The sequence below is a fragment of the Anopheles cruzii genome, chromosome 3 (genome assembly GCF_943734635.1).
Source record: "Anopheles cruzii chromosome 3, idAnoCruzAS_RS32_06, whole genome shotgun sequence".
Classification (NCBI taxonomy): Eukaryota; Metazoa; Arthropoda; class Insecta; order Diptera; family Culicidae; genus Anopheles; species Anopheles cruzii.
Window position 1 is genome coordinate 39,512,339 of NC_069145.1, and position 16,718 is coordinate 39,529,056.

General features: G+C 49.1%; 1 protein-coding gene across 1 annotated transcript in view; it reads left to right on the top strand.

The window, feature by feature from the left end:
• LOC128270381 (headcase protein) overlaps nt 1-16,718 on the top strand; it is a 108,694-nt gene that overhangs the window by 10,325 nt on the left and 81,651 nt on the right. The window contains exon 2 of the mRNA XM_053007779.1: nt 15,464-15,560. Within this exon, the coding sequence (XP_052863739.1) occupies nt 15,464-15,560 (97 nt within the window). The remainder of the gene's footprint in view (nt 1-15,463; nt 15,561-16,718) is intronic.

Consider the following 16,718-nt stretch of genomic DNA (forward strand, 5'->3'; position numbering starts at 1 on the left):
TCTTCAGTTCCGAAACGAGTTCGTCCAGAAACTGCCTAAAAAGATGTTAGCATCGGTTTTGTGGGATGCGAATGGAATTTTTCTAGCGGATTACTTGCAAATTGATAAAACAATAAGTTTTGAATATTTTTGTAACATTCAAGACCTACTGAAAGTGAAAATTTGTGGGAAAAGACCCAGTTTGCAGAAGAAAAACATCGTCTTTCATCAGGGCAATGCACCGTGCCATAAGAACATTTTGAAAATGGCAAAAATCCACGAAATAAAGTTCGAATTGTTTCAGTATCCACCCTATTCACCAAATTTGGCCCCTAGCGACATCCATCTGTTTTCACACCTAAAAAAATCATGCGCGGAAAGCGTTTTTCATCAAATGATGACGTCATAGCAGCTGTAAAAAACACTGTGACGTGACAAAAATACTGTTGATACTAAATGGCTTGTAAAAAAAAAAATAAGTGGCCGATTGAAATGAAACTTCACATACGTTTATATGAAGAGTGTACCAATATAGCAAAAAAAATGTAGGACCGTAGCAGCGCTCTCTGGTACCGACCCGCAAAACTTTATACACAGCCTAGTACTCCCGGTCCAAGACGTCCTTTCGCGCGCGGATGGTTTGCCATTGAAGAACGAACAGCATGGAAATTTCGGGACAGTTACGGGAAGTTTTGCAAAGTTTTTCCTTCGGCGGGCGATGATGCGGGCGCCCGGCCCAATCAGTGGCCCGGCAATAAGCTAGCTCTCTTTCCGTTGGGTTAACAAAAGGTTGAGAGGTCGAGGAAAAAGACTCTATAATCAGCATCATCTCGCGCCGGGCGCCGGTCGCATATGGAATATTATGTCCTGCTGGGGTTCGCTCCACTGATCGGAGTCTTGTGGATCGCGCGGACCCCGCGGATCTCCCCGCAGATCTTCGAAGAACTTCTTGCTTCACAATTGAATGGAGCGAACAGAAGTGTATTGTGTGTGGTGCTGCGCGCAGCCCTGAACCCCGCTCTCTTCGTGGTGGTGTTGATCCTTTTTAAAACCGGTCCATCTCCCGCGCGTGTGTAAAGGTTAGTTGTTTTCCAACATGTTTTCTGCTTTTGACAAGTCGCAATATTTTGCGGCCCGCGCTCCCGGAGAAGGAATGTTTCTCGAAACACATCGCGTGCGTACCGACCGGGTTGGGGTGAATCATAAAATAGAGTACGCCACGGACGCGCGTGGACTTTTAGAAAATGGCGCGCACTACACAGCAGCAGCAGCCCCCACGTATAATTGGAAAGGCACAGAGAGAGGGTGGTTTGATAGAGAGGTCCACCTGATTTACAACCTGTTTCCCGTTCATCGAGGGGCAGGGTTTTATGGCAAGGTGCTGGGTCGAGGGCACCACCACACCGGGGGGCGGCTATGACCCAATTTTCTATCCTTTCGCCTCGCAGGGGAAGCTTCTTTATTCTTTTCAGAAGTTTCACTCACTGGTTGATATTTAACGGTGGAGCCCCTTGTGTCCTTGCTTGCTCGGCTCTGCCCTGGACGTTTAAATGCGTCTTACGTTTTATGCCGCCTTTTTCTGTATTGTGTGTGGTGGGAGCCGCGTTAATCAGAGCGTGTTAAAATTATGTTTTTTGAACCCCCAGCAGCAGGTGAGCGGCGTTTTGTTTGTGACTGAGCCCTCTCCATTCGAGTAGGGAGTGTGGTGTGTCATTAACGCAGGGGGGATCCTGTGGGATCGCTCGTGTATGCAGTTCTGTTTTAAAACCCCCCTTAGGACAGATCCGCTGTTGCTGCCGGGCCGAGGAAGAACGGTTCCTAAGTGGAGCGCGCTCGCTAACGGGAAGCACCGCCGCACGGTGCAATAAAAATTGCAACCAAAATATTCGCCGTTGTGTGTGGTATTTGCATAATTTACGATCGTTAGCCGCGCGGGGGGCGCTTGTCCACCAATGCGCGCGCTCGCACAAGAAAAGAAGTAGGACCGCGGACCATCCATGCGCGCACAGCTCTCTTCCGGAGCGCGCGGCCTTTTTGTTGTCCTCCGAGAGAGGGACGGCGGCGGTCTACCATCGTATTTTTCTGCTGTTGCCCAATTTAAATTAAATATAACACCCAAATTACGCGCTCGCCGGGACGCGCTTGTGTGTGCGTCATGATCATTCGCGGAGGATATGATGTGTCTGAACCGGCAGTGCACTGTGGGGCGGGCAGCATACCGTGGCGCGGACGCAGGCGTGGCGCGGACCTCATGAGAAGCATCGGATGGATTTATGAACGTCTTCCGGTGGGGTGGTCTTTGTTGTGCTACGCTGGCGGTCCGGAAGCGAGCGAAGAAAGTTTTGGGTGGCTATAAACAGAGAGCGCGAAGGCTACTGACACAAAACGCCCTCGTTCGAGGGGGTTTGAATGCGTTTTGAATTCGTGCCCCGTGATTGCGCTGATAAAGGAGAAGGGCGGCATGTCCAATGATTTTTTTCGCTACTGGTTGCGGTAGCAATAAAAAAAACCGACGTTTTTGTGCCTTGAACACATCAATAGAAAATAATATATTGGGGGGATTCTATCCTTTCGCTATCAGGTGGCGTCCGAAGGTGTGGTCTGTGAGATATTATCGCGGTCGCGCTTCGCAGGACACCGAAAGGCTCTTTGTTTTGCCTCCGTTTTGTTTTGTAAAATCAATATCAACGTTGTGAGCTTGGAATTTTCTACTCTTATTATGCACTTCTGAGTGAAGTGAAGCTACCAAAATAACACTTCCTTCCAGCTCAGAGAGTGTGAGAGTTCATCAACGGTGATGATGTTAGGTTCGACGGAACACGGAACGTGCCGTTTGTCACATTTCACTTCTACGGGTCGGTGCTTAGAACACACAGCGCAGCTTGTGAAGATCAGCAACGACAACGAACACCAAAAGTCGTGTGTGTGTCGTTAAAAATCACACCGTTTCCGTAAACACGGCAGTAGCTGCCTTTGCTTGCAACACGTGTCGCTGATTTTTCTTTGAAATGATTTAACTTGATATTAATTCTCGCTTTCCATTAGGACTGATGGAAGCCAAATAATGGAAAGTGTGATTCGATGCGACTGTAGCTTTGAGTTGAATGCAAATGACAGTCGGCAATAAGTTACTTACAAGGTCTAAAATTTGAGAAGGAGACTTTTTTCGAAGAAATCAAATGAGTATTACATTGTAATGAAAAATTCTATTTTATTTCAAAGTATATGCCATCGTTAGATATACATTTCTCCCATCCTGTTAATTCGTGGATTCCCAGTCGAAAGAATTCTTCGTTTTTTGAAGCAAACCAATTAATTAGTCACCCAATTTTCGACTTCTTCGTAGGAATCGAAGTGCTTAGCTCAGCCAATGCTCGTCCCATCGATGAAAATGAAGGATGGTCGGAAAGGGTGAATACAGTAGCTAGGAAAGCCCGCTGGAATTGTGTCTTGAAAGTGTGTCCAGGCGCATTGTCATGGAGCCGAGACAACCAGGTTTTAGAAGCTTGTGATACATCACACCTTTCTGTCTCATCAGCAAGTCCTTTTTGGAGTCTCCCGACGCTCTTTGCTTGTTAAGTCAAAATCGCCACTTTCATTTTTTAAATCGCTTAAAGCACTGCGATCTCCCAAAAAGTTAAAAAGTCCTCGAAGTTACGAGGTACGATTCCCCTTATCGGTTCGACGTGGGCGCACTACTTTCTGAATTCGCTGACTTTGGAAGATCATCTACTTCAGTCTCAGCGACCCTCGGACCGCTCTCTGTTCCGCATTTTTTTCTTCGAAATATTACGCGGTTTGTTGACAACAGCACCCAGCAGCGCCATTTTTCGTGAGAGTAAATAAACAATCGCAGCGCAGAATGTTGAACTAAGGAAAAGTGCTGATCGGGTCAGTAAAAATGATTAGAAACGCAAACAAAACTAGGGGGCGCGCGCGGAGTGAAATGTGGAGCAAACATTCTTGCAAGATATCCAATGACCAAGACGTGCAGGCGGGCGACGTCAGAGTCCGAGGCGCTCCCCTTCGGCTGGGGTGTCCCAATGTTTATGCTTCTCCTGGAATTCTGGATTGCCGCCGAGGAGGGGAACATCGAGACATTTAAAGACGATCCCCTTTCCGACTCCCTTTTCTGGCTCGCGAGACTCCCTTCCAATGTGGCCGCGCGATGTATGATCAGCTGCGCGCGCAGGCCTTCGTCGTTGATTGATGTTTTTGCAGAGGCAGCCTTGTTGTTGTGGGGTGTGTACTTCTCTCTCTCTCCCTCTCTCTATCTCTCTGCCAACAACGGCAGGCAAATGAATGCATGTCGTTTGTGTGTGACACACACTATTCAAACAAAATCTCCTTTCTCACCACCGGGGCTGGGCGCGCGAAGTTTGTTATCTTCGCAACAGACGGAGGAGGAGGAGGTCCCCGCGTTCCGGTCTTAAAACTCTTAAATCCCCAACTCGTCACAGCGCAGGGACGGCTGGGGAACGCTACACCACTCCTTTGCGACGAGTCTCTCCGTCGGTTGTGTTTTGTGACAAATAGCGAAGAAAAACTCGGAAAACAACTCTATCGAACAAATATTGGTCCTCTCCAAAGGAGTGCGCAGCCAAGCCTGGCGGGGGGGGGGGGGGTGGTGCAGTCATCGAGTCTTCTTCCTCTCCACGCCTAGATAATGATAGCGCGCTCCCCCCGAGGTACAGAGCGGCGCGGTGCGTATGTTGATCGTGTTCCTTTTTATTTTTGGTCAACACCAAAAGGCGTGTGTCGTGATGGCGGCGCCAGCGCGCGGGCTCCTAGTGACGAAAATCCTAGCCGTCGTCGTCGTGAAATGACAAGAAAAAACGTGAATGATCGAACGGCCGTAGTGCTGCGTCTACAAGACATTCATCACCTGCCCGGCGGCCGCCCTCATGCGTTTTGGCCATTTTTGGCGGTCAGACTTTTTGGGTTGGCTTATTACATCGTCGTGTGGAGTGTGTATACGGGGTGGTGGCCCAACTCTCTCCCAGGCCATTGTTTTGTCCACATTCAGTGGGCTGGAAAATATAAACAATAGTGTTTCGACCCCTTCCTGCTGTGTGTATATGCGACTGGCTGGCACCACCGGCCGGCCGGTGTGTGTGTTGTAACGGATGATCGATGTCCGTCGTTGGCTCCAAATATCCCGCGCGAGGTCGAGAGCAGAAGTTTCCCCAAGAAACCCACGACCCAAGACCTGGCGGAGCTTCCTTTAGCTGCTGGTGCCGCACTGGCCGTCGGGTTGATGTCGCGCATAGTAATTCAATTTTGGTGCGTGTCTTCGCGTCTTGTATTGTTTCGCGTGCCACAACGCACGCTATACCTTCGTTGAGGATTATCCCAAAAGGTGCCAGTGGGTAGTCGTCGAGGAGCGGCGCACCCGATCCAGAATTCTTCGCGAAGCAGTGCACGCACGTTAATTGCTGCCGGCGCGTGCAAGTCCCGCAAGTCCCTCAAGTCTGTTGCTTGTTTGGAACCCCTGGCTCTCTTTTTCTTGGAAGAAGAAACGGTCCCAAAATATTGATTGAGGTTCAGGGACAGAAGTTGGTTTTGGCTGGCCCCACGCGATCGCCGCAATTCTGCGTTTCTCATGAGTTTTAATCATTTGCTGTGCTGGCTGTCTAGCTGCTCTAGCGGCGTAGATCTCTATGTTGGACTTCCGCGAACCACAATGATGGCGGCCGGCGTGTGGAGGAATTATTTAAATAGGCTTTCGGAAATCCTCACGAACAAAAGAATAATCGATCGCTCTTTTGGTCGCGTTAATAATGGCGCTCGCCTAGACCTTTATGGACTTCAAGAGGTGCTCAGTCACAAAAACACGTTCCTAATTCGCGTGCGCTATGCTTTAATTTGATCGCTCGGCTCTGCTCTTCGAAGCATTTTTCGAGGTGATCACGGTTGATCACGGTTCTATTGCATAGCCGTGTGGTGATGGTGCAGATCGCGCACATCTGCACACCCGGGATCTGTGTTTGATCGTGTAAAGTTCGAGTGGAGGGCGAACGATGAGAGGTCGTAATCCGATCGAAGAATAGGAGATGGTAACACAGAAGAAGCAAGGGTAGATTCCTTCGTGTTAATACCTCTCTGGTCACCATCGATCGATCACGGGGCTATAAATCTTACACACCCCCTTACACTCATGCGGTCCGATGCCTGGACAGTATAGAGCCGCTAAAAGGAGCACCAACTCAAGATGTTTCCACACGGGCGGGTTGATACGTGTGGTCTTTAGGAGACCACCGTTATCTCTTTCGCAGGTCGGGCCATCTGCTCGCCTTCGTCGTCGGGGCTGCCTACAGCACACCGTGTTAGCGGAAAGTTGACCGATATCGCGGTGTCCTGGAAATCAGGTCACGCGTGTTTTAGGACATAGTTAGGTAGTAGCTTGTGAGACGCGGAGTTATAATGTCCATCTTTGCGCAACTAGACACCGACACAGCTATACCGCCGATTGTCAACAAAACACCACTGTAAACCGGGGAGAAGACCCTCTTGTGGTGTAGGGATTTTTGGAGACTACTTTTCCGAATCTATTGCTCAACTCTTGGATACAATGTTTGGATCGTTACAACCCTAAACCACGACGATTCGGAGCAGCGCTTAGAGCACTGATCGTAACATCCACGGATCTGCTGAGGTATCGTCTCGTCGCGCGCTATTAACCGATTCCGATTCCGCCCCACCCTTTGGGACATTAATATTTCGAACCACATTAGCCATTCGAAGATGGCAATAAACGCGTTTTACATTCCACACACTGTGTGCTCCGTTTTGTTGATGAATATGAGATTGGCTAATGTCCGCGTGGTGGCGGCGGCGGAGATTGTGAAAGCGATCTGCTGTTGGATCCCCTCGTGCTTTAATGACAGTTCCAGTATGTCGTTACCACCACCGAGGGTTGCTCAAAACGGAGATGGAGCCGAACGCTTTGTGTGTTGTGTCAACTTTTGGGGCGGGACTACCTTTTTTTAACGGTGATTTAAATTAGTTTTGGATCCTATCTCTCTTACATCATCATGGACCTAGTTCGGCCGGAATGAACGATTAGTAGCAGAGGAGGTCCACAACGCATGTGTAATGTCCGGCTACTCCTTAATTGGTGGAGGAATCGAGGCTTTACGCTTCCAGATACCAGGCTTGAGGCTGTGTGGTCCTACTACCTATAAGAAGGGGGGCCACTTCTTGACCTTCACGGGGTGGGGGGGGGGGGTGTCTGTTGGATGCCGAGATGTGTGGACCGTTGGCGGCTGTTGTGGGAATTTCAGTGTGATCTTTGCTCACTAAATATAACGATGAGTCTCGTTTTTCTGCGTTCTCTCTGCGTTGAGTCGTAATGTTTTTGGAAGGGATTTTAAGTGTCTGTCTGTCTGTGTTTGTGTTTTATGAACTGATTTTGGTCTATCTATTGGTCATTCTTTTATAGTGTCTAATTGAAGTCAAATTTAAAGAAGTTTTCGCTACAGAGTTTTGAGTTTGCACCCAATATTCTCCTTTGTGCAGCGCAGCGAACCGATGATCTACGAACGGAGTCACTGAAACCGTACTGTTGTTGATCACTAGTTCTTGTGTCTTGGGTGTCAAGACTAGTTTCCTTGATTGTCTTTGCTTTTTCGGTTAAGTGTTGTGCCTGAAGTTCGCTACCGTCGTCGGACAACAACAAACACAGTGGCCTACAGCGCTAGACCAGAAGTCAAGTCCTATGTTTACGCTTTTTAACCACCGATGGCCAACCGTACGACTAATGGCGCCACCTACTGCCTTCGTTTTAGTCGTCATTCCCATTGAGTGTAGGTGTCACCTGTTGGGCAGGGAGTAGTCCGTACTGGGGGGTGGAGGAATCGTCTATCAGTTCGGTCTATAGCCGCCGCGTCGTTTAGAGGGCCGCTGCAACAATGTATCCCGGATGATTGATTATCCTGCGACGGTACGGTGAGCACGATGGTAGACCCCGGTGCCAGACCAGACCAGACCAGACAGTCATCGGTGGTTCGTGTTGGTGTGGTGGATGGTCTCTCATAGTCCTCCTCCAGACAGCCAGTCAGCTGGAAAACAGTTGCGTTCTGCTACTGGCGGTGTTTTTGAACCAGAACCATAATGGCAATATCCCCCCGGGGTGGTTTGTGGAGGAACCTCATCAGACGGGTGGCGGCTGTCGGGGGGCGGTCAGTCGGGTGGGGCGGGATGATTGGCACAAGTTCGATTAGCCCTCTCATAGGGTTTGCAAGAGCAGAAGATGCTGCCCAACATGCGAGACGCGATGAGTGCAGTCTGAGTGCGCAGAGTTGGGGCTGTGAAAAATGATTAATTGTAGCTTTCGTGTTCTCTCGCTCTCTCTCTGTTCTTCCCGGTCTCACTCACTGTCTGTCTGAAGGTGTGTTGTGATGAGCCTCCACCGACACTCTATCTATTGCCTCTTCCGTGGTGTGGTCTAAGGACTTACGTGTATATTGCACCAAAATGTGTAAACCACACGCCAATCGTTAATCGATAATGCAATAAACGCTCGAATGGCCACACGGCTCCCAGTGGTTAGATGTGGTTCGGGGCCATCTGTGGTGTAGAGATGGTTGGGCGAATAACATGTAATTAGTGCGATAGAGAACCGCATTCTGGCAACGACCCACCACTGAGATAGACTCGTCCGAGTGCGGGGGATTTAGTCGAGGTCGCCCCGCAGGAGAGTCTATTTTTACGTCCCGTGGACACTTGGAGTAGTTGGACGTGTGGTGTAACGCATTTTTCAATCCAACTGGCGGAAGTGGTGAGCTCTACATTTTCTGGAGCAATGCTCACTAAGGGACAGAGAGAGCGAGAGAACGAAAGCCGGCCGGCCGGCTGGCCCAGATGGTGCATTTGCCAACGGGGCCACTCTTTCCGTGTGGTCTGGGAAGTGATCTGCGCTCTAGTTCTTGGCTTGGCGGTCGACGAAACTGCGACGCGCGTTACGGTGGTTATGGCATGGCGCCTCTCTACCTACTACACACTTATGATTTATATCGTCAAATTAGCCGCTGGTGGCAATTACTTTTTCAAGGTCGCGACACCGCGAGACTCGGTTTTCCCTTTTTAAGAGGCTCTCTGCGCCGCGACTGGCTACATTCGTATTTGATCGTGAAAGGAAATCGAAAGCGTCGCATTGCTTGCTGTAGTGTGTGTGGTCTCTAGTAGTCGCGAGTTTGAGCATATTCGGCTATTTCGGTAACTTTTTGGAACAACGCGACTCTTGACGCGACGACGATGGTTTGGAATCGATGTTTTCGATGTTTTATACTGGCTTTGGAACACACTTAAGTTTGATTTTCCAAAAAATTAAGTTCGAGAAAGCCGACAGACGGGTTGCCGCTTGTGGGCATCAGTTTTCTGTCCTTAAGGATGCAGTTTATTTATTTCAACAAATTACGTAGATCAGTTCTGTAATAGTAGGCTGTTCAATAAGTTCGTATCCTCGATACGAAAAACACAATTTTATGGTTTGAAATACACAATTTTATTCAGTACACTTTATTATACAGCCTTGTACTAAATCTAGTAGTAGTCTTAATCGTCTTTAAGGCTTGTACGGCCACGTATAAATTTAGAAACACTCCTTTTAATGGACTACATTCGTTGTTAACATTCGTTCATAAATTTCCTTTACTTTTAAACCACAAACAAAATCAATCACTCCACGTTACTTGATTATTGAACAGCCCAGTATAACACCATCGCCTCGATTTTGTTTTTTCAGTTGGGCAATCCAGATAATAGAATAGTTAAATAGATAAACATTCTTTGTACATTTAGTTTGTTTTACTACAATCACGTAAAATAGCAAAAATATCATCTGTAGGTTGTAGAGTGTACTTACTTACTTACTTACTTACTTACTTTGCACAGCACATATATTCTCTGACAACCCTTTTTAAGGTCTAAATAGAAGACTTATGTCTTCAACACCATTATGTAGCTTACTACCACCACCACCAACGCCGCCTGGAGTGTCAAGTTTTTTGGACTCGATTAGAGCGTGCTGTTCTGGCGCCCGACGGCGGTGGCGGCTTGTCATCACGAAAAAGCGCGCAAGGCTTTTTATATTGAACGGCGGCGGGCGGACACGATTTAAATGTCACTGTATCAGAAATGTCACGTTCCTTTTCTTTCTCTACGCTTTGGTCGTCCGTGAGAAGTTGCCGTATAAAAGGGGGAACACTCGAGAAACGAATTGCGGTTTTTCGGGCGCCTTCCAGTTTATCCACCTTTCGGCCACCGGGGTGACGTGCTTCTGTGTTTCCTTCGTTGCTGGGCTTGTTTTGCTTGGGGGTCCCTAGTATCTGAGCAGAGCTCAGCACGCAACAACATATTATATTCCGGTGACATTTGGGTATGCGTTTGACCTTGTCTTAGCCGAGATTGCTCGAGTTTCTTTGAGGGCGTGCCGAAGAACGCTCTCGGACCAAAAACTGGGGAATGGGGAGAAGCGGCGAAGTCATGTCTCCAGAGCGCAGCATCTTCAAGGAGCTGGTGTATTCCAATATCTGATTGATCGAATTTAATTCACGGGACTCCCTATCTGGACGAAGCAGGAGGGCGGGCAGCGACAGTGGCACTCTGGTGGTAATCTATTATTTTCTTCTTCCGATTCCCGTGCCCCCCAAAAAGCGCGCTCCGGCGATGTGTCTCGCATGTAATAATCGCCCTGGAATGGATTGAATAATCGCCGGAATGTTAATCGTTTGCATGACGCGAATCACGAAGTCTCTCGACGCTGGTCTCGGGCGGCTACTTGGCCACGCACGCAGAAGAAAGAAAAGTGGAACCATCTCGGGCGCGCGAGATACGAATTTGTGTGGTGTTGCGGGCCTTTTCTTTAAGACGCGCGCGGTTCCGTGCGTTAAGACGCGTAGGCCTCTCCTCACGCTCGGTGCACGTGGTGAGAAGCTCCATTCAGAGACGTGAGCAACCGAGTATGGGGCACCACTTCGCTCAACCGGTGTTTGGTATGGCATAATACACACCCCAAGCCGCCTTACCACCCCACACCAACACACACACACACACACACACACGGGAACATACATAGGCCCAAGAGTCTAATGCGTTTCGCGTGAAGCAAACGCGAGAGCGAGCGTTCGGTTGTGCGATGGCTTTTGGCCTTACTGACGGCGGCGTGTACGTGTGTGTTTGTGGGGTTGGCTTGTTTTGGAATCAAACGTCTTTAGCGGGAGGGTTTGGCGTGGAAGGGGAGCACTCCAGCGCCGTCTCTCACCCGCACGTCGTCTTTCAGCGCGCGGCGTCTTATCGTCACTTTTGCCGTCTTCAATGTCAAGGTTAAACGTGCACGGTCTCTCTCTCTCTCTCTCTCTCTCCCACAACATCGGCCCCTTTTCCGTCTTCGCGCTCGCGTTCTTTGGCGTGCTGCTGCTTCTCGCGCTTCGGTGTTTCAAGTCCGCATTTTTAGCTACGGGGCCGCGCGCGCGCCCACCACCACCTTCTTGGGGGCGACGTGTGGTGTGGTGTGTGGCGATTTTTTACTTCGCGGCCAGAAAGACCATTTCTCGCGTTTATTTTGATGTTGAGGTTTTACCCGCGATATTTGTTTTCGTTTGGCTTCTTCTACTTTTTCGGGAAGTGGCAGCAGCACCAGCAGTCACAGGTCCCTGGTCCAGGTCCATGTCGCCAGGGAACTCCTCCGGGGAGACGTTTGGGGTTCTGCTTCGGTTCTGTTGCTGATGAGTAGTTGCTACTTCACACAGAGATTGGCGTTTTCTTCGTTTGAGGTGCGGCGGCTTATATCTGGTCGAAAAGCAAGCAGAAAAGAAAATCAGATTAGATAATACCTGATGGGGCTTGCAGTGACGGCGGGCCCATCTTGGTTCTTCTGACCTCCTTCATCGGTGGGCAGTGTTTGTCGATGTGCGTGTGGTTTCGGACGAGAGAGAGAGAGAGTGATGTGTGGGGAATTGTTTTGCATGTTTGAAATATGTTACCGTTTTCTGCTTTCGCTCTTGTTTACGTCCGACGGTCAACTCTTGGTCTTCTTCTTGGGACGAGACCACATGCCACCGCTACAACGCTCCATCTATTTACTGCTGTAGTGATGGTTTGTCTGGATATGTTGCTCCAATGTTGAGGGGACCTCTGGAGGCTTAGTAGTTCTGTTATTCTTATTCGCCACTGGCAAACGGGTTTCTGGGTCCCGAGACTGTTATCTTGGTCGTCATTAGTTAGTCGCACAGAACGAGAAAAAGACGACGACGACAACCCACAAGACCCACAAGACCCACAGACCCATGCCCAGTAATGTCAGCCAGCCAGTCAACCAGCCAGCTCCACCAGATATTCACATCACGTTTCGGTCACACAGGCAGGCATGCAAGGCAGAATCGTCGGTCTCGGGAGGAAGAGAAATAAGCGATACAGAACGCGGCCATTAAGAAAGAGGAAATCACGATTTGTTCTAGGTTCCGTGTGAGTGCGTCCCCCTTCTGTGCGCCCCCAAAAAGGTTTCTGGGGGAGGTCCGAATCGCTCAACGAGGTAAAGACTGATTGAGACACGTCATACTATGCTCTCTCTCTGTGTTTTGTGGCTCACCCACCACCAACAAAACCCGTTAAAGGCCCCTGCAGCAGCAGCAGCAGCAGCAACAACCGTATGGCGTTATTTGGCGGAGGAGGGTTGATTGAGCGAAATATTTTGGGGATTGCCTCTTATTCTCCGCCTTTCGATGGTGATGGTGGTGTTCCGTCCAGCATGTGGTGGGCCGCGCGTTGGTGTGTGATAAATCGGGTGGTATGTGTTCGGTTAATATTCTACACCGCTCGCGCACCTAGAATATCTGATGAACGTCGCGCTCACCCAACTCTACTCGGTGGTGGAACCTTGACCGCCTCGAATGGCTGTCGAATTCTTGAGGAACCACCACCACCATGTGGTGGAGAAGGCTGTGTTTGACGATTAGTTAACCTTGAACCTGTGTGGTGGTGGCGGCGGCGGCGCCGGGCAGCTAGTTTTCTGCTCTTCTACCCCTTTTGCTTCGCCTTCAAACGTGTCTTCATGGGAGGAGTGACTGGTTTTGCTTCGTGCGCTCTCTGAACATCATGTGGACATAGTCTAGCCCCTGTTGTTGTTGTTGTTGGCGGGCTATTACTTTGTCGAGAGAGGGTCGTCGGCGCAGCATCTTTTCTTGGTCACTCGGTTGTTCTCTCGGTGATAAATGTAAACAAAACATCTCGATCCCCAATGTGTCGACCGATGAAGTTGCGTTTGGGTTGGGCGCACTGGGCACACATTTGCACCTTTCTTTGAGTATATAGTGGCTCGCCTTCGGTCTAATGTTTTCTCCAAATTCTTGCGAGTTCTTCCCCGGAAGGTGAAGTCTCCCGTTTTGTGTCGTCTGGTGATTCATTTTAGGTTTGGCTACTCCTTCAGAAGTGGAACGAAGCTTGCATTTTGGCAAAGCAAGCATTTTGCATCTTTTGGCAAAGCGATCAGTAGATCTTGTTATTGGAAGAAGCATTGTGGACCTGCTTAAATACCTGATCGGTAGTTGGTGGTTAAGCCTCTAGTTATGTTTTAATCGTGGAGTTTCTAACTATTCTTCAAAGGCAAATAAATCCAACTTGTACAACATGAGGGAGCTTTGCTTAACTATTTTATAACCAAATCAGCAATATCATTGATAGTTTGATTCAATCATAATTCGGACTACTTTCTACATTTACTTTCATTGAACCCAATGCATTTTCGAAACATGGAGCAAAAGAAGGAGAGACACGAACTGCATTCCAAAGCGTCTCGCGAACAGACAGCGCGCTGTTTGGAGTTTTTCGCACCACCGACGACATATTCTGGTCATCAAATGTTATGGCCAATGCTCTGTCGTCGTTGCTGTCATGCCCTTTTTTCCTCCAACTTCATCTAGTGACTTCCGGGCGGCGTGTGGTGTGTCTTTCCTCGGACCCGCCAATTTTTGGTTTGTGGTGGCGGCGCTTATAAGATCGAGCAGGGAAAACTAAAACGCGCGAGCCTCTTCGAATGACTATTTAATGTTTTGCGAAGGAATAAGCACTGCGCGGCTCCTTCGCAAACATCTGTTCGTGTTCTGGTCGTGTGACTCTGATGTGGAGTCTGAAACGCGTAGTAGCTTTAAGACTCAAAGGAGACACGAAGGAGGAGCTCTCGTCCCCCGGAAGTGCGTGCTGCTTTTGGCAGTGTTCTTTTTTTAGAACCAAGAAGACGGAATTGTGTGTGAACTTTTTCCGCTTTGAGGTTTTCCACTTTTTCCTTTGATTATTTTATGTTGGTCCTACGAGACAACGAAACTCAGCTGATTTAGTGTTGTTTTCCCACATTGGTCGAGCCACTAAAAACTCGCTTATGCTCCGTTTCCTGTCATATCTGTTCCAAGTAGTGGTTGGAGTAATGCAATCTACGAGGGTATGAAATTCTCCGTAGTCGATCGGAGCTGGCTAATCAAGTTGAGTAGGGCGCCCGGCGACCCGGCGTGTGCAGTTTTAAAGAATTTGCGTGCAACATGAGATCTCCTCCGAAAGTCACTGTTCGAAGGAAAGCAACAGAGCCTCCTAGTGTTAGTATCAGGCAGGGCCGGCCGCCTGGAACCGATTTATCCATAAAAAATAGCAAATGCGCATTTTATTACGCCGACCGACGGAGGAGAGGGTCGCTAAACTTCTAGCGTAAGCGCGCGCGAGCGCTATCCACGAACGCGACATGAGACACACAGTCTCTGCCCCATTATCACGTTCCGCAATCCACTCGTATCTCATATCGGCGTGGAGTTGCTGCTGCTGAGGGTTCCTTTGGCTCGAAGAAAACTGCACATTTCTCATGTTTCGCGCGCGCGCTTCTTGGTGTGTGGCGTGGAAACCGTGTTCGCGCAACATATTTCATCGCTGACAACCGGCGGTGTGTGTTGCCACAAGCAGATTCGCGATAAGAAGGAAGTCCGGACTTCTTTTCGGCGCTGTGTGTGTGTGTGTGTGTGTGGGAATTTGATTCGAACCGAAGAAGAAGAAGATGGGGAGCTCCTGTGGTCGGTTGGAGTTTAGCTGCTCTACTGTACTTACGGAGTGCGGCACCCTGTGGCGGCCTTATCTGTAGGACGATGTTTATTTGCTTACCAAGAATAGCGGCGCAACTTCAGGGTTGGTTTTTCGGGAGGATCTAGGGTGAGGAGAGAGGTGGGAGCTACAGTGTCGCGCACCATCGTCGATCAGTTGTGCCACCACCAGCACGCGGCATTCGTCGGGGTGGGGATCAGTCATGAATCGCGTGTAATGGATTGGAACTGTCGATACACATAATTGATAAGAGATATTTTCTCCTTCTTGGCTTATGGTCCTCGTTCTTCAGCCTAAACTGGTCCTCTCATTGTGTAATGCTTCTCCTCTGCAGAGGTTATCGACGGTGTTCCATTTTATTATTGTATGTTAATGTGGTCGTTTGTTTTTTTGTTTCTCCCCGCAGAGCCACCTCTGGAGCTAATGGGATCTTTTCGCGCCGCTTAGACTTCTCATCGTTCAACGCCTTGCCACGACAGCGAATAAACTCCTACTCGATAAAGGTAAGTGAATTTTTGCTCTAAAAACGCTTTCGTCGACATCGAGAATGTATAATTTTCCCAAGTCCTGGCGCATTCCGTTACTCTGGAATTGTGTGCCGTCGTTGCATAATTCTTCGGTCAGAACTTCCTCTTGGAGCAGATGGGATCCTCCTCCGTTTCCAGATGAAGAAAATGTTGGTCACTACTACTAGGGGGGCGCTCATATTTCATGCCTTTCGTGGGGGACGGCACGTTTTCACCTGACGTTTCGCACTCTTGACACATGACAAACCGCACAAATGAATGAAGTGCCGTTAAAAATGATCGACTTGGAATTCAGAAAAATTGCATGTGTTTCTCAGGTGTCCGCAGTTAGCTGACGGGCTTCGTCCAAATAGATGTGTGGATCTGCTTTCAGAATATTGAATACGACACGCGCCATTCTCTTAGCTCTGCCCAAAAAATAGCTCCAGCAAGAATGCTCCCATTTCCGGTTGCATTTTTAGTATAGGCGCGCATGATCGCATCCTCAGTCTTATGACTTCATCGGCCATAGCGGACGAGTGTCCTCTCTCGCCCGCCCTATGGTTGCTCGAATGAGATGAGTTGGACCATCATCACGGTGGACGTGTCTTGCAAGGGGAACTACTTCAATTGACAGAGCTCCTTATGTCAGAGGGATTGTGTCAAACAAAACCACACGAAGTTGGCCCATTTGTCGCCGTATCCCACAAATCTCGTGCTTCGTAATGGTCGGATGCAAAGCAGTAGTGGCTGAACTGACCAACAGCAACACAACTCGTGCCCCTAGACATCATCGCGTGTGTACACAGCACGATGAATTTTCACTTCATTTTCTGGTCCAAAATAGTTAGTAAAGGGTTTCTCCGTCGTCTAGAGAGGTTGGCGCGCCGACGGAGGAGTAGTAGTTACCCGCGGGTTTTATTGCCTGCGACGTGCTTAGCGACCTCAAGTTCCCTCCGTTACCTCCACTACTTCGTAATGACTCAATATTACAGCGCGCGCGCCCTCCTTTAACTGCGATAGTTCCGCGTTCTTCGAGTTTTGGCCGACTGCACTTTCAGCTGTGATGTCGATGACGTCGCTCGGTTTCCGGATATGAGGAGGGACGGCAACTGTTGGAGACCATCAAACCGCACTGTAATGAGTGACAGTCAC